The sequence below is a fragment of the Gossypium raimondii genome, chromosome 11 (assembly GCF_025698545.1).
Source record: "Gossypium raimondii isolate GPD5lz chromosome 11, ASM2569854v1, whole genome shotgun sequence".
Lineage (NCBI taxonomy): Eukaryota > Viridiplantae > Streptophyta > Magnoliopsida > Malvales > Malvaceae > Gossypium > Gossypium raimondii.
The window spans coordinates 51968604-51991279 of record NC_068575.1 but is presented as its reverse complement, the minus strand read 5'-3'; the positions used below and the strand labels follow the sequence as shown (position 1 = coordinate 51991279).

At 33.6% G+C, this 22676-nt stretch overlaps 4 protein-coding genes and 1 long non-coding RNA gene across 14 annotated transcripts; 3 read left to right on the top strand and 2 right to left on the bottom strand.

The window, feature by feature from the left end:
- Positions 1-249: 249 nt before the first annotated feature.
- On the top strand, positions 250-2269 carry LOC105803104 (uncharacterized). 2 transcript variants are annotated; one of them, XR_008191313.1, is made up of 4 exons: positions 250-503; positions 579-782; positions 1702-1831; positions 1934-2269. It is a non-coding gene; the product is annotated as an uncharacterized LOC105803104 (long non-coding RNA). The 2 variants fall into 2 exon arrangements; XR_008191312.1 differs by having other exon boundaries at positions 1702-1845.
- A 3100-nt stretch (positions 2270-5369) lies between these two features.
- Positions 5370-6854, bottom strand: LOC105803105 (protein FANTASTIC FOUR 1). Its single transcript, XM_012635104.2, has one exon. The coding sequence runs from the start codon at positions 6580-6582 to the stop codon at positions 5710-5712; it is 873 nt and encodes a 290-aa protein (XP_012490558.2). The 5' UTR covers positions 6583-6854; the 3' UTR covers positions 5370-5709.
- Positions 6855-11352: 4498 nt separating this feature from the next.
- LOC105803106 (uncharacterized) lies at positions 11353-13781 on the top strand. Of its 6 annotated transcripts, none has more exons than XM_052623056.1 (6): positions 11353-11515; positions 11659-11758; positions 12268-12699; positions 12817-12900; positions 12988-13059; positions 13443-13781. In XM_052623056.1, exons 2-6 carry the CDS (start codon positions 11705-11707, stop codon positions 13656-13658), a joined length of 858 nt encoding a protein of 285 aa, XP_052479016.1. In that variant the 5' UTR covers positions 11353-11515; positions 11659-11704; the 3' UTR covers positions 13659-13781. The 6 variants fall into 6 exon arrangements, with proteins under 6 accessions (XP_052479016.1, XP_052479019.1, XP_052479017.1 ...); XM_052623059.1 differs by having other exon boundaries at positions 11355-11515; positions 12274-12699; XM_052623057.1 differs by having other exon boundaries at positions 11367-11515; positions 11667-11758.
- Positions 13782-15727: 1946 nt separating this feature from the next.
- LOC105803108 (cyclin-P3-1) lies at positions 15728-17796 on the top strand. Of its 4 annotated transcripts, none has more exons than XM_012635110.2 (4): positions 15729-15924; positions 16139-16221; positions 16578-16985; positions 17256-17796. In XM_012635110.2, the coding sequence occupies exons 3-4, from the start codon at positions 16585-16587 to the stop codon at positions 17500-17502; spliced, it is 648 nt and encodes a 215-aa protein (XP_012490564.1). In that variant the 5' UTR covers positions 15729-15924; positions 16139-16221; positions 16578-16584; the 3' UTR covers positions 17503-17796. The 4 variants fall into 4 exon arrangements, with proteins under 4 accessions (XP_012490567.1, XP_012490564.1, XP_012490566.1 ...); XM_012635112.2 differs by having other exon boundaries at positions 16117-16221; XM_052623509.1 differs by having other exon boundaries at positions 15729-15925; positions 16112-16221.
- Positions 17797-17857: 61 nt separating this feature from the next.
- LOC105803107 (DAR GTPase 3, chloroplastic) lies at positions 17858-21909 on the bottom strand. The gene is made up of 9 exons (XM_012635109.2): positions 21612-21909; positions 21378-21506; positions 21175-21291; positions 20921-21064; positions 20740-20826; positions 20275-20390; positions 19675-19856; positions 18667-18724; positions 17858-18404 (listed from the first exon to the last, which is right to left on the bottom strand). Exons 1-9 carry the CDS (start codon positions 21768-21770, stop codon positions 18284-18286), a joined length of 1113 nt encoding a protein of 370 aa, XP_012490563.1. The 5' UTR covers positions 21771-21909; the 3' UTR covers positions 17858-18283.
- Positions 21910-22676: the final 767 nt, after the last annotated feature.

The following is a 22676-nucleotide window of genomic DNA, read 5'->3' as shown; positions in this document are numbered from 1 at the left end:
TTTCTTAGTTCACTTTATCTGATTTCTCTATATGTCTCCAATTTTGAGATCTGTGGATTTTTTTCTACATGGTTTCACGGCATTTTTCTCGTTGTTCTTTGGGTTTTTTATTCAACCATTAAGAAAAACTTTGATGATTTTGGGTGAATGTAATCGTTGAGAAGAAGAAAATGAACTCTATTGCTTCTTTTATTATCATATAGGAAAAGCTTTGATGAGGATTAGAGATAAGAGGGATAAGAGGGATGAGAAATCTTGGCCGGCCAACCATTTACTAAATGAAAAACTATTTCTTTTTTGATGCTAAAATAAAGTAACATATTTATTTTCATTTGTAAATTTCCGTTGCACTTCCTCTATACGAACTTGGAGAATTATAAGTTCTAACTTTCTTTAGTTCTTTGTAGGGGCTGTATGTGATTGTCTTTACAAGTCACCTTTGAAATTATAACAACAATTGGTTTATGAATTTGGCAGATACATTAACAGTTGTGCATTAAGTGGTGAGATCCCCTCAACATTTGCTAAACTTAAAGAATCATGAATCTGTGTAAGAAAGACTCCTAATGTTTATATAGGAGATTTCAAGGGAACTCTTTTGAAGGTCCAATACCATCCAGTTTAGGAAATCTAACAGTACATTAGAGTTCAGCTTGTATAATTTGTTTGGATTCTTTCTGTCTTGAAGCAGATATTAGTGAATCTAAGCAGCTTTTGGATAAGCTTGTTGTGGTGAAGTATAATGGAGCTTTGGGAAAGAATATGGGTTTCGGTGGTCCCGAGTAAGCAATTATCTAACTTCTGGAAGTTTGATACTTATTTTTTTTCCAAGAAAATAGAAGCATTTCTTGATGATTCCATAGTTATATATTAAAGACTTGCCTCTACATAAGTGAATATAGTTTCTGTGACATACATATATTTATATATGCTTTTTATATATGCCTCTACATTCATATATTTATATATGCTTTTTATATTGTATTGTGCCAAATAGAGAGAATAAAAGTTTTAATTATTGATAGATTCTTTGCTTTTTATGTACTTTTTATTAAATCACTCTTTAATCAAATGTATAATTATAAAATTATTAAATTTTACTATAAATAATTATCCTTATATAATTAATCATTTTAGTAAATTCTCCAACTATCAAAACAGATCACTCCACCATCCCAAGTCAAAATTTTGTTAAGGGTAGGAGTTGAGAGAGGTAGATACTTTGATGAATATTTTCTTTTACATGATAATTATATACTTTTTTAAGTTTGTTTTGGATGTTGGGACAATGTTAGTTGATGCCGAAATTTGATAGTGCTGCAAATTGAAGTGTTTAAGTGCTGCAAATTGAAGTATTTAGTTGCTGGAAATTGAGATGTTTTATCGCTGTAATTGAGGTGTATAAATGTTGTTAATTGATATGTTTAAGTGCTGCAAATTGAAGTATTTAGTTGCTGGAAATTGAGATGTTTTATCGCTGTAATTGAGGTGTATAAATGTTGTTAATTGATATGTTTAAGTGCTGCAAATTGAAGTGTTTAAGTGCTGCAAATTGACGTGTTTAGTTGCTGCAAATTGAGATGTTTTATCGCTGTAAATTGAAGTGTTAAAGTGCTACTTTCCATTGTCACCTCCCCCATTTCTTTATGCATCAATAACTATACTAATGAAATCAAGTACTACAATTATATATTATTACAGATGGGGGTTGGAGAATACGATCAAAGGGAAAACATCAGATATAGTGATTCCCAGCCAAGCAGTGGCTTCTTAGACACCCAACATTTTGCACAACCAAACATGACCACAACTTTTAAACCTACATGTTGAGGTTGCTACACACAAGTAAGTCCCTTCCTTTTTTTTAGTTTATGTGCTATGTGATGATTGTGTTTTAAAATTTAACTTGTTTTAGTTCCTTACATTCTTATAGGATTCACACTCAAGGAGCAAGAAACATCTCAGCAACTCATTGGGATTGAGCAGTCAAAATTCAGAATCAAGTGACACACAAGAGCTAGATTTGGAGCTTGGACTGTCACTGTAATCAGTAATTTTTTTTTTGCTACTTTAAATGCATGCTCATGGAACTACATTTTATGCTTTCCTAGAATTGTAAGTTCAAATAAGGTGTTGATCTGCAATTTATAGATTCAACTTGAGCAAGTTGATATGAACTAGTTTCAATTTTTTTTAGGAATGTTATGTAATCAAAGGCAATTTGACTTGCTGCATGAGATATAGTGAAAAACATTTATCTTCTTGTTCATGAATTTCCATTTTAATACGTCTTTAAATTAAATTATACATTTCTTAATTGGTGGAATCTCACTTTTGTTGTTGCTGCAATCTTTAACCAAAGAATGATGTATGTACTGATAACAGTTCTAAAGGATTTGTTTAAGCAAGTAAAGGGATTGGCGTTTTTATAATAATTCAGGATAGGAATGGAGCAAATCTAAAGAATGGAGTGGCGTTTTTATAATTTTTTTTTATTTTTTGTGATCTTTAGTGGCGTTTTTGGAGAAAGCGTCGCTAAAGGTCTTGTTTTTTAGCGGCGCTTCAGGAAAAAGCACCGCTAAAGGTCTTGGTTTTTAGCAGCGTTTGAGGGAAAAGCGCCGCTAAAGGTCTTGGTCTTTAGCGGCGTTGGGGGAAAAGCGCCGCTAAAGGTCATTGTCTTTAGCGGCGTTTGTGGGAAAAGCGCCGCTAAAGGCCTTAAAAAGCGCCACTAAAAGCTTGTTTTGGTGTAGTGTGAAACAAGTGCATTTGTTAATTGAAGACATATTTCATAATTTATTTTGATATAATTAATACATTTTTATGATTTATAAATTTTATTTTCAAGATTCATAAACCATAACTACCTCTCTCAATAATACCCCATTTAATAAATAAATAAATAAATAAGCTTTTGGTAGGTTAGGTTGAATAAACCAACCAAAAAGAGCTCATCACTTGAAAAATAAATAAACAAAGGCCACCAACACCAAATTTGTGATGCTGACATATCCGTACAGTTCTATTCAAGCAGGTAAAGTTTGTGACTTCTTCTACCACAAAATAGAATCTATATTGCATTCAACAATATATATGCTTTCAATCACATGGCTTCTCTCAGCCTTCCCCAAAAAAAAAGGTACATAAAATTTTGTTTCTCCAAATGCTGTTGAGTAATCTCCGCAAGCTGCACCCCTCCATGCTATGTCGTTGAAAGTGATGGATACATTTTTCTCAATCCCTGCCCTAGCTAAATGGAACCGTCTTTACTGTCATTCGATTAAGCATCTTTATTTAGCAGAACATGAATGATTTTTATTTTATGTTTTTTCCATGTGACAGTAAATGAAATGTGTGGAGACATGCTGATTGCCTTAAGATTTCACTTGCTTGTGGGTGTGATATGGTGAGAGCAGAATATATGTGCTTAAAGGAAAGGAAAGGAGGGTCTCTAATGTTCTCAAAGCACATGATCCTTATTAAAAGACACAATGATGCATTTGCACTATCCTTTGACAATTTCAGCACCCCCAATCTTACCCCCAAACACCACTTACCTTAACCCAAATTGCACTGTGTGCCCTCCTCTTTTAAGGAATGTTATCCCACCACTCACACCCTCTTTCCATCTTTCTCTGGACCCAAACCAACCAATCAATTTCCCGTATCCCAAAAGTTACCTTTTCTATAACGCCCTCACAGGGTTTCCATTTAGTTCGGAATTTATTTCTTTTAGTATTTTTTTCATCACAAATTTGACCATTAATATTTATATATTTTGTCTTTAATTGTATTTTTGAATTTTTTTATCATCAACCTTTATTTTTTTAATTGATGAAAATACCATTAAAAATTTAACAGGATGATGTGAAATTTTATACGTGGAATATTTTAATGAGATGTAATTTATTACTTATATATATAACTCAATAAGTAATTATGTGTGAAAAATAAAATAAATAAATAAATCATGAAGTTAAAAAATAACTCTTAATTTAAAGAAAGTAAAGGTAATTATCTAAAAAGTTTCAAAATGAATGCACACATTCAATATTTTCAATTTGATTTATTAATTATCTTTTGAAATCTCTCAATAAACAAATGTATGCATTCATTTTAAAACCTTTTTTAGATAATTACGTCTTTAAATTAAAAGTTATTTTTAATTTTAGGTATGATTTATTTATTTTATTATCTTTCACATGTAATTATTTTATTGGGTTATTTAAGTAATAAATTACATCTTATTAAAAATATTCCACATCATTCACATTAATTTTTAACGTGCTTTCATCAAATCTGTTAAAAAATCAGTTTGAAAAAAAAGCAAAGGTTGATGGCAAAAAAGCTTAAAAATACAATTATGACCATTTTATCATTAAGCCAAAAATTTTCTATCTAAAGTTGAGAGAAATCTACTCTTTGCCACTCGATTCAAGTATTGATATGAATACTGTTTTTATTTTTTTGTTTTTAATGTTGTAGTACATTTTCAATATCTATTGTTGATTCTTTTCATGAACTTTCATTTTCAGTACACTCATACACAACAAAACCAGTTCTCTAACATATATAGAACATTTTATCTTTCTTAATTCACAAAGAAACAAATATTATTGGAGGCAAGGAAATTTACTAGTGGAGGAATTTTAGATGTAAGAATCGAGGTGTTTCACATGACATAACAATGAAGAAGGCAGACCTCATGAAACTGATCATCGTCAATGGCGTTGGAAAGAAGTTTAAACTGAGTTAAACAGGGGAAGCAGCAGCTACCCAAACCACATGGATGATCATGTGTGATGAGGTCACTTGCATGTTGTATTGGTGGGGTCAGAACTTCTAGGCTTTCCTGGCATTCTATTTGTTTTAGTAATACGATAAATGCAAATAATTAAATATTAATATGTATGTATTAAGATAGAGTGAATTTCCTGTGGTCACTACAATTTTTATTACCTTGGCTTAACCAGAAAGATACTGAAACTAATCACGCTCAATGTCATGTTTTCTCTCCCACCCATACTATAGCTCTTTTTTAATAATAAATCAACTTTGGCAGTATTAACTATTAAAATATCTCTTAAAACCAGTTGGAAATAATTTTATAGTTTCGCATTGCATTGCAAGTACACGCTTTTTTGTACCATACATTTGAAAGCTGGTAGTAGTAATTTTTCCTGTTTCCTGTTTCCTTTTTCTTTTTCCTTTTTTTTTATTGGTGATGGTCCAACAAACGTGCCTTATGAAAGCGATGAGCGCAAAAATTAGAGGAACCCCATTAACCGATCGTGCTTGGTTGGGACCAGACAATTCACTGCACTTGGTGGTTGAACAAAATTAGGGCAGCCCTTGATTGATGTCGATTGGTATGTTTAATTGGGAGAGATGTCATTTCCTTGAGTAAATCCTTGCTTAAAGCAAGTGTGAGTTGATCATGCTATGCAAGTAACTCAAGTAGATGTACAGCAAATACTAAAAGAGATAGAAAAAGGAACATAAAGTTAAAAATGAAAAAGGGAACTGTAACATGAGATGGACAAAAGGATTGATCCTATAACGACAATAACTACCATAAGCATATTTTAGGAAATCCATCGTACGTAATCTTAAACTTGTAATAACTGGCTACTTCTAAGGGAGAAAACTAGGAAATCAGGGATCACTTGAGGGGATGATCAAATTCTCCCAATTTTTAGCTTTTTTATTTTTTCAAGTAGCCACCAAGAATGGCTTCCAATGAAGCAAGCCTTTGTGGCCACACCCATTTTCTTTGCAGCTGCTTGGAATAGGCAACTTCCCTGTCCCAATTTCACCCCCAACATTCCCACTGTTTGCTTCCTTAATCTCAGTTTCCCCATAAAACTCCTCTTCCTCTACCACAGTTTCTTCTTCTTCTTCTTCTTCTTCTTCTTCTTCTTGGTCTTCCTCTTGGCCGTCCTGGTCCTGGAACACTGGGGAAGCATCCTTATAAAGGGAAAGCCTAAGCCTCCCATAGCTACGTTCTGCATGGAAGTAAGTACGACAGGGAGGGAAACTAACGGCTTGAAGAACCAAGCGGCCGCCTTCTCGATGAGACTTGACTTGAACACAATTTGAACCGCTAATGGATGTCAAAGGAGGCGGAAAGCTGCTGCTACGACTCATTTTTCGTATCGCCCTTGGTTTGGGTGGAATATTGCAAGCCACTGTTTGAGACCGAGTGTCCATTGAAAACAAGGAAATGTCATCGCTGCAATCGCTAACTTCGCTTCCAGTCTCACTCCCTAGCCTTTCGGTGCACATCTCAAGACTTTTTTCACTTAGCCTAGAGGCTGAACGCTTCACAAGAGGGTGGACGTAAACTTTGTCATTCTCGGTGGAAGCTTTGGCGTTGGAGAGGGACTGGATGCAACTCCAGCCGCCCATGTCATTGGTGTTGGTGATGGTGGTGTTTTTTTCTTCATTATACACCGTAGGTTTGGGGTCAGTAGTAACAATGGAGGGAGGGAAATTCGATTTTGTTGGAGCCAGTTTCAGCCTCGAAACCCGTGATTCAACGACCTCCAGGCATGATTGCAACCCTTGACACACACTTGACGACATTTTCTTATCCAAAAAAAAAATGTTGCAAGGGATAAAAAAAACAACAAAGGAAACAGAGGAGAAACAGGGGAGCTTATATGAAAAAAAATTTAAAAGAATTCTATTTTTTCCCTCTCACCTCGATTTTTTTTTCTTTTTTGGAGTTTTGTGAGGAGGTGAGGATGCAGATGAAAGAGAAACCTTCGGTTTAGAAACAAAAATGACACATATATTTGGTGTTAGGATGTAAATGAAGATGGGTGGTTTTTGGGACGGGGAAAGACCAAAGCAGTGAAGTTGAAGGGAAGGTGAAAGGGGTGGGGAATATTTATACTAGAACTGAGGATAAAGAAAAGAAAAAGAAAAGGGGGGATTATTTAAACCCACTAAAACACTACTCCACAGAAAATAAAATAGATAAAACCAAATTAAACGATGCAGTAAATTTAATTAAAAAGTGTGATATTATTTTTACTAAATGATTTTAATTTAAATTTTAAACGAGAATTAATCATAAATTAGAAAAGGATTTTATCACACTAAATGACTATTAGTGGAATGATAAGTGCTTTTGAAAAGATGAAGAAAATACTCTTATAATGATATTAATTACCTTTTAAGATAAAAATATTTTAATAATTTTACAGCTAAATTGATGTTAACTTGATTCGTAACACTAATTCAATCAGTATTTTTATATGCTTTAATTATGGAAAGAAATGGATATACATTTTTGTTTCCTGTTTTAAAAGTTGGTTTATAATTAATATTTTAATATTCTGCTACTTTGTAATCATAGTAAAATTGCAACCAATATATCTGAAAACATTAAAAATCTAATTTTTCTTGTTCTAGTTTGTCTTAATTGAAGCATTTACATAGAGGATGATAATAAATAATACCTTTTTGTGGTTAAAATATGTAGGTGCAAATTAATGATTAAGAAGAGGAAGTCAAAATTAGAGGCATGTCTGTCTAAATTAAACATTGGCAATGGCAAAGCAGGAATTGTAGAGAGAGTTGTGATCATCAAAATTTTAAATCGCAGCAGACATGCTATTCTGTCCTCACCAAACAATCATAATCTTTTACCAAAAAGCCTATTTATATATAAAGAAAATATCTCAACTTTGGATTTGGTGGTCGAAACTTTTCATCTTTAGCATATTTACTCAATATTTGAGAGTACGCCCTTTTCATCTGTACAAAGATTTTGTCCAAAATTCTCCACCTCAATTCCAACAGACGCAGGAAATGGAAATGATAGGTTAGGATTGTAGAGTCACTTGCACGGTAACGTTCGGATCAAAATCGAGTCAAATTTATGTTTCATGTATGATATTTTTTTTTATTTTAAATTAAATTTAAACATGTTATGGGATACTTGGGAGGGTGACAAGGAATATGTACCAACTGCACACAGTCTTTGCCCTAACCATCGAAATTGCTTTGAACAAAGTCTTCCCTTTTTATCACTAATGTTTTTCTCTTTTTAGGTTAGCCAACCAAGCAGTGGAAAAAGAAAATATTTCTTAAATGGTAAGGGGAAAGGAGTCATGCTACCATTGGCTATTTGTCAGTTGCACTTATGTGTTTAACTGAATGCTACATGAAAAATTTAGGAAATTACTATCGCACATATTTTGACACGTGTTATAAACTTGAAAATATATCGATACTTAAAAATTCGATATAATTAAACACAAGTTTTCATAGTTTATCAGTATGGCCACCCAAAGCCGCACTCCTGCTGTAACTGTTGACTGCTCTTTTTTATAAATAGAACCAACAAAGGCACCCTGCTCTCACTACTTCAACCTTTCTTATTTGTCATTTTACCAAATATTAAATATAAAAGGGTTGACTTTTGTCCACAAATGCTTAGATATAATATATTATAACAGCGAGATTTATGAATTTAATATTATTATAATGATAATACTTGTTTTAATAATTAACATTTTCCTTCTTTAAAAAACAAAGTTTATGCGATTACTAGTTGAAATTCAGACTTGAACTCAACAGTGGACGTGAAATGCCAATATTCATGTATTATTTGTAACTAAAATATGTAAGTTCACCATGAATTGTTATTATAGGTTGTAATTTAAATTATAATTTGATTCTATATTAAGTAATTTTTATAATTTTTATTAGAAGGATTAATATTTATACGTCAAATTATAATATTAAATATTAACCGGTTGATAAAATTATTTGTATTAAATATAAATTATACCAGAAATGAGAAGGAATAGTCCTTAATTAAATTGTAATTGAAAACTTATAGACAATAATTTTATCTGTAAAATGAAATTATTCTTTACTTAATACCACTCATCCCATCTAAAAATGGTAAAGCAGCATAAGATGCTTTACTCTCTGCTTTATATCTTAGTTGCATACAACTCCCAAAGTACCTAAAACCTGCCCGCAAGTTGAAGATCAAATTTAGCAGAAGAAAATACTAGTAATGCAACGTTAGAAGAGCAGACATTAATATGGTGACCCTCGTCCAAAAAGGAAGAATGAGGAGAACTACGGACACCATGCAATAACACTTCCAAGTTCCAATATTTATATTATGGTCTCTCAAATGCAATGCATTCGGATGTCATAGAGACCACTTCCTTGTTATGATAACTTCCTTTTGGACAAGTTTTATTGTTATTTTAAGGAATTCTTAACTCAAATTTGGAAGCAGCATTGGGACTGACGTATCTGCATCAATCTCAAGCTGAGTATTGGTACAACTATCTCACCACCTCATCTGACTAGGCTATCCTTTTTGAAAAGATTCCTTGTATATATGAGAACCAAGTGAAATGGGATGTATCGACAGACAATGGAATAGAAGATTGGAACATAACCTATAATACCAAACATAGCTGCAGGTGATGATTTCTAAAGCGAAAAAAATGTCAACAAGAATGGAACTTGGTTTTCCTTGTTAACAATAATTCTCACCTTCAGGGTTGTAAAGCGTCATGTTTGGTTGAGTATAGTTGTAGGCCTGTCAATCCGTTTTGGGTTAAAATTGGAGCCCATCCAACTACACAAAATTTATCAATTCAACTTGATTCCCTTTATGTTATGCCCCCAAATCTGGCTAGATGTCAATTTGGGTTCACCAATGTGGAATGAATGTCTACTACACCAAAGATTTTGTTTTCTGTTCAACATTTGGTAAGATATATAACAGAAAGGTTAGATTCTGTAAATCATGTTTACTTGCGTATGGGTCGGAAGCTTGTTTATTTGTTATATTTATTTGGTAAGATAAAATATTTATTATATTTATGGTAGTGCTTTTTTAGTATAAATACTATTTTTAATGAGTTAGAAAGCTTTTACTTTAGCATTTTTTTAGTGTATCATATTTTTTAAAGAATTTATTGTTAAACAAAAACTAATCTAAAAAAATCAAATATAGACGGGCTAGATCAAGTTTGAGTTTACTTTATTTGGGTCAGACTTGGGGTAAAAAAGTAAACCCATTTTTGAGCCGGGCTTGAAAATTTAATGTAGGTACTTTGCATGGGCCCAACTCAAATCCCCTCCCCCAATCCATGAGCACTTCTACTACATTTATGTCTCTCTACTATTATTCGATGAAAATTAATTATAGGTTAAAATATGTTGTTAGTCCTTATACTTTGACAACATTTAAGGTTTAATCATTGAACTTACAAATTAAGTCTTCTACTTTCTTTTTTTATTTAAAATCTCAATTTAGTCATTGAAATTGTAAGTACTTTCTGTCAAAATTTGTCAATTTAATTAGATTGTTTCCATATAATGAGTCATATAATTTATAGAAAATAGATATATTAAATTAATAATTTTTGACAGAAATTACCAATAATAATAATGATTATATTAAAATTTTAAACTGAAAAAGTATAAAGTACAAACTTCAAATTCCATAGGAATAGCACATTTTGACTTAATTATAGATTGAAAATAGAATAGGTTGGTGATGTAACCAGTACACGTGGAATTGATAAATTTAAACCCTAAAATTCAAATAAAAAAAGGAAATTGAAGCGATAAATGGTAAGAAATGTCATAAATGCGGAATCCCCCCTCTAAAATGGCATAAGATTCGGCGCATCAAACTCTTAAGTTGCAAGAAATCGAGCATCCTTTTTCAATTTGCTTCAAATATGGCGAAATTGGGATTCAGCTGACAAATTTTTGTTGAGATTCACTACCTAATTTCTTTTTCAATATATTCCACGTTTAAATCATCTGTCGTCTATCTTTTCCACTCTATATTTTTAACGTTAATCTCTCAAATTGAAATCACAAGATGTTGAATTTTTTTTTCAATGCCTTCAAATGTCAAATGAACCCGGATAAAAAGAAAGAACGGAGAAGATGAAATGAAATAGAAATTAAGAGTGACTTGACAACCATTATTTTTGAAAGAAGGAGAACCAACTTTTATCAGTACTCAAGAATTGATTTTTTTTCTTTTCTTTTATACAGTAATTAGTTTCTGGGTACCTTTATTAATTGATTAAAAACAATATTGCAGTCCTTTCTTAAGTTGATGATATGCATTTTCTTTTTAAGGTTTAACAGAAGCTGTAACTGTTAAGAATGAAAAGTTGAATGTTTTGTGGAAGAACTTAAATCCAGAAAACTAGAATTTGTTAATGCAGGAGATTTCCTTTCATAAAAGCTACCGATTCCAGTAAACAAGTAAAAGATAGCTGCCATAAACAGGGTCAATTTCACTTTGAAAACAAGAGGTTCGTTGCCTAAAGAGTCTAACAGTAAAAAGAAAATGACTTAATTTCATGCAAGGACAAAAATGGCAAACACCGAAAGCGGCGGCAATATCAACGCGCTTCGTCAACAAGCACTAACCTCTTTTTAAGGAAGAGAATGAGTGGTGATTTAGGGTAGAATGTTTGACTACGGTCATTGTTTTGGCGATATTTTGTGGGTGAGTTGAATGCGAAACGAGTATTTCTTTAAATTTAAAACATATAGTTATCCTTAATTATTCTAATAATTTTGAAAGCAATCCCACTACTTCAGCCTTTACTAGAATTTAGATTAATTACTATTATTTTTCTATTGTGAAAGGGAAACAGTTTTAGTTGTGGGAGGTTCCTTGGGCGTGAAAGAAAAAATGGGTAAGAAACCTATAGCTCGGAAGCGTCAAGGAAAGGGTACCACGGCCATGGTAAATAATCAAACTTCCTTTTACTTTGTTCCTTCAAAATAAAATAAAAAACCTTCTGACTTCCTTCACTTTTTCTTAAATAAAATATGGATTTGATTTGAATAGAGGAAAAGGTTGTTTAGGGTTAGGGTTTGGGTTTGTGTTTGATGACAAAAGAACAAACTGCCTTGTCTTCGTTTTATTATGATGACAACAACTCCCGATACTGGTGCAAGCTCTATGAGATTTTCCTGCCCAAAACATAAAATTTTATCTACTTTTCTGTTCTTTTCTTCTTTTTTTTTTAATCCATGGAGTAAGTTGCATGTTGAATTTTGTAAACAACAGTTGTATGTGATATGTGTTAAATTTTGTATATAATATCTCCTAATATCTGAATTTGCCCTGCCCTTTACTTGCTACTCTGTTCTGCAATGGAAACAAAATTTAGCGTTTGGAGAAGAAATTCTTTTGCAAATGAAACCATAATACGATTCTATCTCATTTTAATTGTAAAGTTCTAATCTAAGCTTCAGCCTAAGGACCCTTCTGGAGGAGTGGAAAAGCAACCTGAAAGCTCCAACCCTTTGTCCCAAAATGCAATTTTGCAACCTAAGAAAAGAAATCCTCCGTTCGAGACTGTAGAATCACAGCCTAAAACGCAGACAAATTCTGCCGATTTGTCTTCACTTACGAAGGTCAAGAAACATGGTATTCTTTATGCGGTTAGGAGATCCGAACGCCTTCAAGCCGTGATTTCTCCTTCTCAAGACAAGGAAATCGAACGTTTAATTGATGAGATAACTCTAAGTGAAGGTGAGAAAGATGAGGTGCCACTCGATCATGAGGATGGGGAACTACCACAGCCAATCCAGACACAGATGACCATGGAAGAAAAATTTGACTATCTTTTTCAACAAATTGAAGAACTACAAAAGACTCTAGAAACCTTAAAGTTCAAGGTATTCAAGCTTCTTTTGCCTTTTTGTCAATTTCATTATGCACATCATGATTTGGTTTTGTAAAGGTGAAATCCTGTGAGTTCTAATAAATTGTTTTATTGACATTAATTACAACAGGCTACAAGGGATTCTTCCCCAACTGGAAGCCCTAGGGCAGCAGATGTCCGATATAGAAACTTGTATTTTGAATCACAGAAGAAGGTTACTTTTTCCACTGTTATATTAGCTTTTATTTTAAAGGTTTAAGTTATGGTTTTTCCCCCTAAATTGTATTTTGCTTGAATGCAGATCGAAGCACTGACAAATGAAAACCACCAGCTTGCTCTCAAGTTGGAACGAGCTCTCGGTAAACTTGAAGCAGTATGTCTCTGTAACACTATCTTAGCTTAAATCTGCTGCCAAAGAGCACTATTATCATCACATTATACAGTATATTTTTAAGTTTTTGTTTGATAATTTATCATACCGGGGGTGATGATGACTCTTAGCTCTTCTACTAGATACGTACATGATGTTGTTATTACCTGGATCTCTTGTGGACGATGAAGTGAGACCTTTTCTAATTCCATTCTATGTGAAATTTTTGAAAATTTCATCTTTTCATGATGGAATAAATGAGGGCATTCAGTTTAGATGCTTTGGTTGCAATCGCATGGCTAGTTCTTATGCTCTTATTCCTTTAGGCATGTTATGAAATACATGATGCTTCTGGAGGAAAATTTAAAAATCGAGTCTTTTTATAGGAAGTTATAAGATGTTGTGTATGGGTGCAGTACGATAATGGGGCGTGTGCAGCTTCTGAAGGACTGCAGAAAATGAAGGAGATGATATTGGTGGCGAATTTGACAAGATCAACTGAAACAGCAGTGAATTTTTCTACACAAACCTTTCCTTCAATGGATGGAGGTGCTGAGGCAATGGCTAGTCTTAGAAGAAAGAAACCTCGTACTGGGAAATAGGCTTTGTTTTTAGATAGCTCTTTATCTTAGTTGGTTTTGGTTTGGAATTGACAAGTCGATGGTGTTATCGTTTCATCCCAACTTCCGACTTTTGTGTTTGGTAATGCTAATTTGCTTTCACCATCTTTTTCTTTTATTACAAAGGTGTTGGCGTTTTATCAGCAACCAAAGTAGAAAACAGGACAAAGAACAAAGCAACAAGATGCATGAAACATTTTACTTGCTCACAAACGTGCAGCAATGAATGAAAAACTGATTTTCATTACCCAACCAAACACAACTACTATCACTAATCAGCCTAGTAGGTTGTGAAACATTGTTTGTACACTGAAACAAGTCATTCAGCTACTTAAACACATCAAGCTTCAATCAAACATAAACAAAGAACATTATTGCAGCAGGGTTGGCCACTTTTCAACAAAAGTTATAGTCTCTAGTTGCACTGTTTTCCTTCTACATTTTTAAGTGTTGGAGAACTTTCTGCAAATAACTGTTAATAGTTGAGTGAAGTTACCACAATTTAGTTGCGATGGCATTTCAATTACGTGGGTAATAAGCCACGTGATCTTCAGACTTATATATTTTCTTTATTCTTTATTCTTTATAATTATAATTTGTATTATCAAACATGAGATGTTAACATCTTTCTTTGTCTGCCAGTATGTGTTGACGTTAGTAATTTCATTTTCTTGCGTTGGAATATACCTTTTCATTACCATCTCCATCGTTTTCCTCTTCTTCTGCAATTCTGGTTATGTGTGCTTCCAGTTAAAGCCTCACCAACCATTTATTAAATTTCAACCAGAAACATGCAAATTTCAATGTTTGCCATTTCAGTATAATTTGTGAAAGCATATAATTTTCATACGAAAACCAAAGAAAGGAATTAGTCTTCTGAAACCTAAACAACGACGTATACATTTAACACTGTTTTGTAGGTAAATTAGCTTCTAATATGCAAATGTGGAAGTAGAAGACTCTCTCCACGATTTCCCAATATAGGAAATATATAACCGTTTTGATATTGTTGGCAAATATTGAACTCTAAATTTTGATATGTCAAGTTTGGCTCTCACTCCATGTAAATTATGTACGATTTGTTTGGAATTTAAGGTTTTTAGAAAAATTTTAAGAATTTAATGGTTTTATTTAATTTAGGAATTTTTTTTACATTTTAATGAAATTTTAATATTTTAAAAAGAATTTTGAGATTTTTAGTAAAAGATAGCATAAAATTCTTAAAATTTATAATAGAATTCTTTTTTTCAAAATATGAAATTTCAAACAAACAAACTTTTTAAAGTTTATTTTTTGAAGTTTTACATACTTATAATTTTAAATTTTTGTATATAATATTTCAAAATAGATTATAATTTTTTTAACTGAGTTTTAAAATTTTCTGGGCTTTTAAAAAAATTTATGATTGCTTTTGACTTTTTAATGATTTTCTAGTCTTGTTATATTTTTTGAAAAAAGTAAAGCAATTTTTGCTATTTTTCTTGACACATGGTATCGTGTTATCGGTTGGTTTAATATTTTGAACAAAAATTTGGGTTAGATAATGGGGATTACAAAATGAAGTACAAGACCAAAGGGATAAAAAATAGAATAATACGAAAGTGATAATTTTTTTGTAGTATAGAGACCAAAAGAAGTAGAGAGTAGAAACTTTGAGCTTTGGGATAGTTTTTAATTTTTAAAATATATATATTTTTGTTATATTTAAAGTTTTAAATTAAATTTTAAATATGGTTTTCTTATCATTAATAATATTAAAATTTGTAAATAATAAAACTTTAAATATGGTGCATTAAATTATAATTAAAATTTAAAACAAAATCTAAACGCGTATATTGAGAGATTAATAAAAATTAAATAATATCGTGATGTTGTTGGGAATGTGACAGCTGTAAATGAACATGACAGAGGTTATTGATTGTTTTTAAAAGCATAAATCAATACTGCTTTAAAAAAGAGCATGCACGTTAACCATTAGGTATTTTTAATTAAGTATGATTTACGTGGGACGGAATTAATCGATTCATCCTGCTTCACAGTGGCCACTAACAACGCGTGAATCCCACTGTCCCTGGAAAACTTCAAGCACTCACCCATCCCTACCTTTAAATAAACCCTACAAACACCTTATCTAAACTCTCTTTCCCTGTCTCTCGCTTTATGGTGCTTTGACCCATCCATCTCCTCTGGTTTTGTACCTACAAGCCCATTCCATTCACACTACTGGCAACTGGCTTCTAAACCTTATGTAAGCTTTTCTTTTTTTTTATGACATGTTTCTTCTGTTTTGTTAAGTCAGATGATTTGCACCCAAAAGCTTTTTCTTTTGTGATTTTTGGTGTGGGTTGATGAATAGTGTGTTTTTAGCTGATTTGATTTTATGGGGTTTTGCTTAATTTCTCTTTTTTTGGGGGGGATCTTCTTTGCGAGCTAAGCAAAGGGATTTCTTGGCATTTCTGTAGGTTGGATGGTTAATCGATTTGTTTCTTTGGGATGGTTGTTGGGTGTTGAATTTTGAGATACAGAACTAATTCGATTGAAAAAGGTATGCAATACTTAATAATTAAATGTTTTTCAATATATTTGGGATCTGATACTTAACTTCGTAGATAGAAAGAAAATCAATGTGGAGCTAAGCTATTGGTTTTCATTTTTAAACCCAACTTGGATACCTTTCTTTTTCTGGCTATGCAAATAGTTCTATAAAATGCTTCCTACTCCATATATGTAGGCTACTTGTAAATCACACACAACTTTACTGTTCTTCCTCTTAAAAAAATGGAGAGACAGAGGGCACTGAATGAAATCTCAAACTGTTTCCATAAATGATGATGATGCATTTATTACTCTTTTGAGTGTTGAGACTAATGAGCCCTTTCATGTTGATCTTTTGCATTTCAGATTAGTTATGGGAACTCTTGCAATTGACAACGAGGATTTGGATTCGGATATATACCTTGCTTTGGGGCTCAAAAGATTAGGTAAAGGAGCTATTGGTACTCCACGGATTTTAACACTTCTTTCTTCACTCCTTGAGAAATCTGTCCAAAAGAATGAGATGCAAATAGAGACAGTGATCGCTAAAGTCAACATTGCAATCTTCCATGGCTTAAGAGTTCCCACCATAAGCATTCGACAATATATTGATCGAATCTTCAAGTATGCTCGGTGCAGTCCTTCCTGCTTTCTTGTTGCATACATTTACTTGGATAGGTTCGGTCAACAAACTGATGTGCAGTTGACTTCCCGTAATGTTCATCGGCTCCTTATTACCAGTGTTATGGTGGCAGCAAAATTTATTGATGACACGTAAGTGTTAACCAATTTCACGACTCATTGATAATGAACTCTTTCTCGTTGTTTTACAAGCTAGGGTTTATTGGGTGGAAAATGCAAGCCTTTCCTTTAGGTGGTTGGGGTTTATGCATTTGTACCGAGACAAATATCTCCTATAGGATTGTATATAGAGGTTTATCTTAGATAGCCTTTGCGCAACAATTTAATGATAAACATGTATAAGTTCAGTTAGAAGAAAAGTACATTCCATTTTGCAGCACTTCATTCCATTGTCTTTTGCAGGTATTTCAACAATGCATATTATGCCCGAGTGGGAGGAATAAGCACAGCTGAATTGAACAGGTTGGAGATGAAATTTTTGCTTAGTCTAGATTTTAGACTTCAAGTGAGCATCAATACGTTTCAAAGATACTGTTTACAGCTCCAAAAGGAAGGGAATCAAGTTGAACGGCCTATCCGAGCTTGTGGGATTAAAGAGAGTTGGCCCAGCAAAAGTGATACGCAGTGTGCTCCCACAATTGCAAGATGAAGTCAAATTCTGAGTCCTAGAGAATTTGGTTTTATCAATTCTTGTGCCAAACGTAGTTTTAGTGATGATTCTTCAAGGAACACCAAACTTGTTTTTTTTTTTTTGCATAAATTTTTATGCCATCAGTTGGCATGATTGTTTCCATCTTTGAAGCTCTTGTTTATTTCTTCCCTGCACCTTGTGTTTTTACCTTTCTAACCTCCTTGTGCAGAAGGCATGTTGTATACTAAATGCTGACTTTGTGCTGCTCATCAAATTTAGTGGTTGGAGTTTCCCCAATCCATATTTTTCCAAGTTTTGGTCATAGCTTTCATCTCTTCCTACCATCTTCCTTCCTTTTAATGTTAAATTGAGATAAAACTGAAACCATATGCATTTTTTATTGCATTGCAGTTCAATTCTCATAGATGATAAGAACGAGCGACAAAGAATTCTTGTCAATGGAGGAATATACATAATGAAATTTGAAATGAATATAAAATACAGCGAGGTTATGATAGCAGAGGTTGGAAAATTTTAGAACCTAATCTTACACCACATGAATCTACAGATTCAGGGCCCCTTTGTAAATTCAGGCCATTCAGTAAGCTCCCAACAACCCAGCAGCATCTATTTAATCAAGGCTGTCATGATTTCCATCAATATATAGCTGTAAACTCTGTATGTCATCACATTTCTCCACCATCAATATGCAATATGCTTCTGGTGTCTCTTTATATCCACCGTTGTATCCTCGAGCTGAGAAAATTTAAGACTTGATAGCCACATACATCCAACGGTATTATCTAGGTCTTTCCAGTGCAACCCAACCAAACTTCCCTTTTCGAAAATCAGACAGGACACGAAAGGCTGCTTGGTGGACATCCCCATTGAACAATCGAAGGGCTAACTTCTCAATGAACCTGAAATGCAGAAGATAAACAACCAAATCAATTTGGGATTCAGGTAAAAGGAAATGTCCAGATGAGTTTTAACTCCATGAAAAGCTTCCGAAACTAAATCCTTTCTCAGTATGCATAGGACTGGGTTTTTATTTGATTATCACGGCAATGATTGCCTATATTTTTGTTGATTTGTTCTTCCTGATAGGACTTCTAGAATATTTTACAGATCGTCAGCCTATCTTTCTGAAGTTAAATTATGAAGTGGCAGATCAAGACATACATTTTACCGCACTGACCATCCACATCGATCTTGTAGCGGTTTTGAAGAGCTTTCATCCCTGGCAAGCAAAAAAATAAAAACTGTTAGCAGCAGCTAGTTTCAGCCAAAAGTTTAAAGCTTTAAATCATAAATTGTTTTAGGAAAAAGAAAACCTCAAGGAAAAATGTAAAGAACAAGACTTGTGCGATTCAGAATTGCAAATCAACAGAAATTTTACTTTATTAAGCTCTTTAAATACCAAATCAGTATACCACATTGTTTGTAACGCATTATTTCTACAGCCTAGAATAAGCAATAGTTTTGGACAAGGTTAATTCTATCAGTTGGAATAAATAATTTAATTCTGCCAACTCTTCCTTAGCTCCTAATACAGGGTTTTAGGTCTACAAAGAAAATGACTAGAGGACTTTTATTTATGGAAACCACTTGTTTTCCCAGCTTTTTCTCAAAATCTTCATTATATATGGCATAAGAAACACAACCATCAGCTTATTCACAAAATGCTTTGAGGGAGGGGGAAAAAATGCAAACGCATCCATTATATACCTCCTGAAAAAGAAACAAGTATCCTATCGGTCATGAAATGTCTATTAAATACCCTGTCCCGGTTTTGAATCTCAATTATCCTCTTAACTTCTTCAGTTCAGCTTCTTACATCTATTCATAGTCCCCCTGTAGCCACGGTGATTACATCATCTTGATCAAACAAAAAAGGAAGCAAGATCACTTTTCTACAAGATTATTAGTTCTTTGTATTCATCACCCATTTTAGTATAATCATACCACAGAAGCTATTGTTAGCAGTCTGTTACTAACATAGAAGATGCCAATATTAACCAGCCTTTCAGTTTATTGCTTTCCAATATGTGATGTGATGCAAATTGAAATTGTGAAGCACTATTCAATTTGACATGAAAGTCCAAGCTATGGAACTGAAGTGCTTTCTTGACAGAAAGGAAAAGGAAATGACACCAAATAATGTTATATGCATGATGCATAATTACATACCTACTGTTGGAAGTTTTGCTAACATCTGCACAAGAATGGCAGCAACATCAGCAACGTCATATGACCTCTCTCCAATGTCATCACAAATGGCAAGCTTTATTGCAGCTGCTTGATCACTAATTCGCATTGGGAGTATCCCAGGAGAATCCAGCAACTCAAGATCTTTCCCAAACCGAACCCATCTTTCAAAAGAAGTAAAAGGGATAAAAATATGAGTAATTTGAAAGATGCTGTTTCATGTCAAGCTTAAAAGAAATTTCAAAATGTTGTTCTGTAAAAACAAAAGAGAAAAGTTGTTCTATGCAGATGAAATGATATAACAGATCACTTTAACTCTGAAATTCTTATAGTACATTTAACGGAAAAAGAAATCATTATAGCATACAATAAACAAAATTCCTAATCACAGAAAAATTGTAAAAGAAACCCAGTAATTGTCAACGATAACAAAACTCAGGACTTTTTAGGATTTCACAGTGCAAGATTAGAACTTTCAAAACTCTTTCAATGATCTTCTTCTTTAAACCCTTACCTTTCCTCTTCCTCGTTAATTTCACATCTATATCACAGTTAAGAAACAAAAACCAAAAGAATACATACTTCAGTTCTCTTGTAACTCCAGGTCTGGGAGCAGCTGGGCACATTCTTCGTTTTAGCAAACGGTTGATCAAAGATGACTTCCCAACATTTGGGTACCCAACTATTCCAGCTCGAACCTGGAAAAAATTTTAAAAGCCACCAACATTTATATTAACATTTGATATGAAGCTTTAGAACATGGGTTCAATACTGATATATAGGTACATTACAGAGGTTATCTAAATAATTCTAACATTTCTACACACCTAACTCATGCAACTCCAGTAGGAGTTAACCAGCTTATTGAACAAAATTCATCACAGTCAGTCTTTGGACATAAAACTTGTCAACAATCCAAACCAATGTTTGCATAATATAGTTCACGAAATAAACAGAAAAAACATGCAAAAAATAAAGTGACCAAAGAAGCTAAGACACAACTCAAGAAAGAAGATACAAGCATGCAACTAATGCAGTGAAACCCACCGGACGAGGAAGGAGACCTTTGGCTCTACGTTTAACATTTACTCCTGCTGCTAAAGACTTTGCCAATCGACTAAGCTTCATAGTCCCCTGAGTTTGCCAAATTCAGATAAGTAACTTACCAAAACAATTTTCAAAACCACAAAAGTAAAAAGGTCAAAATAGAAATATTTGATTCATATACCATTCCAAGTTGCCCATTTGAGAAGACAACTTTGGTTCCCTGCCTTGAGAAATGCATTGCCCAAGCATTCCTATCTGCAGTGGATATCATGTCTTCCCGGTTCAAAACCAAAATCCTCTTTCGATTACCAAGCCATAAATCCATCTGTGGGCATAGCAAACTCAGAACATACTAAGTTAACACAGGCAGGCAGGCAAAAGCAAGAGTGGTCATTCAGCTAAACATGTAATAAACAAATCGTGGAAAAGGCTAACCTGAGGATGTGTGGTCGATAAAGGAATTCTAGCATCTCGTACTTCTATAACCACATCTATTAACTTGAGTTGCTCTTTTAATTCTTTTTCTGTTTTTGCAATATGCCCAGGATACCACTGTGTACCATTTGCCAAAAGATAAATTCAATATCATTTTTAAGGCTCATCAGAAATTTAACAAGAGAGTAAACAGCAACCCATACCTGGACTGGACGCAGTGCCCTGGTCCAGTAGTAAAGATCAGCATCCATTTCAGCCCAATCAATTTCATCTTCAACCGCCTCAGTCACACTCCCGTTTTCACGCCATGTTGGTGTTTTTCCACCCACAATCTGCAACGCCTTGTCAGCGAGTAAGTCCAGGAATAAATGAAGGGAGAATTACAGAAACAAAACAATGACACCATGGGCTATGTTATGGGGATAAAATAAGCTTGCCTGAATGGTGGGTGGAGGCGAGAAGAGAGAAGCTGTGGCTGAGAGAGCTCTCGTTTGAGGAAATTTGGGGTTTGGGTATGGAGAGGTTCGGCATTGAATTGAGTGAGTGGAGACATGCGGACACGGCAGAAACCACCGTCCTGATAGCTGTAAAGTCATCTGCGTATCACAAAACAGCTTCTCTCTAATTGGAGATCCCTCTAGGTAAGTCGGAATTTCAGGCCAGTTACTTAGCTCAGGTAATCTTAATGAACAGGGCGATGAATTGCGGGAGAGTTGGAGTGAATTTTAGCATCTTTTATTTGAGATAAGATACTTTAAAACCATAGTACGTGTCCCAGTCCCATGGTGCTGGTTACCTGTTTCGGGCTTTCAGCCAAAGCCCCATAACAAAGCCATTTCAATGTCAGTCATTTGTGAACACTTATACTAGTTGAAGCCTTTTAGGCCCCAAATAATTGGGTTAGTCATCGTTAATCCGTTGTGACAAATTGGGGAAAATATTTTGAGTAGTTAGAATTGTTCATGCTCAGGCTACTTGTTTAGATCTGAACTCCGCCTGAGCAAAAATATTATGTTCAAAAATGGGATTGAGCAAAAAAATAAGCTCATTTAAAATATAGATTAGGCTCGGGTTTGAACATTCAAGGCTCGAGCCTAGCTAACCCGATCTATTTTAAGTTTATAATATTTTATATTATGTTAAGATGACTATACAAAAAATTTCAATAAATAAAAAATGTATAAGATTATTAAATACTAAAATAGTATAATATAAATAATTTAAAAAAAAATAAAATGGACTTAGGTTAGTCTTTTACAAATATGAGTAGATTTGAACAAAATTTTGGGTCAAGCCGAGCTTGGGCAAGCATAAAGTATATTAATATCATGCTTAGATTCAACCCAACCCAACCCATAAGCACCTCTAGCTTAAACATTCAACCAATGTAGTTACACTGGCTGGTACACACCGTTCAACAACAAACCAAAATGATTACCTTTTATTTTCACATTAGTGTAAATTTTAGCCTATACCAATTACACCAACTCATTTTAACCTTT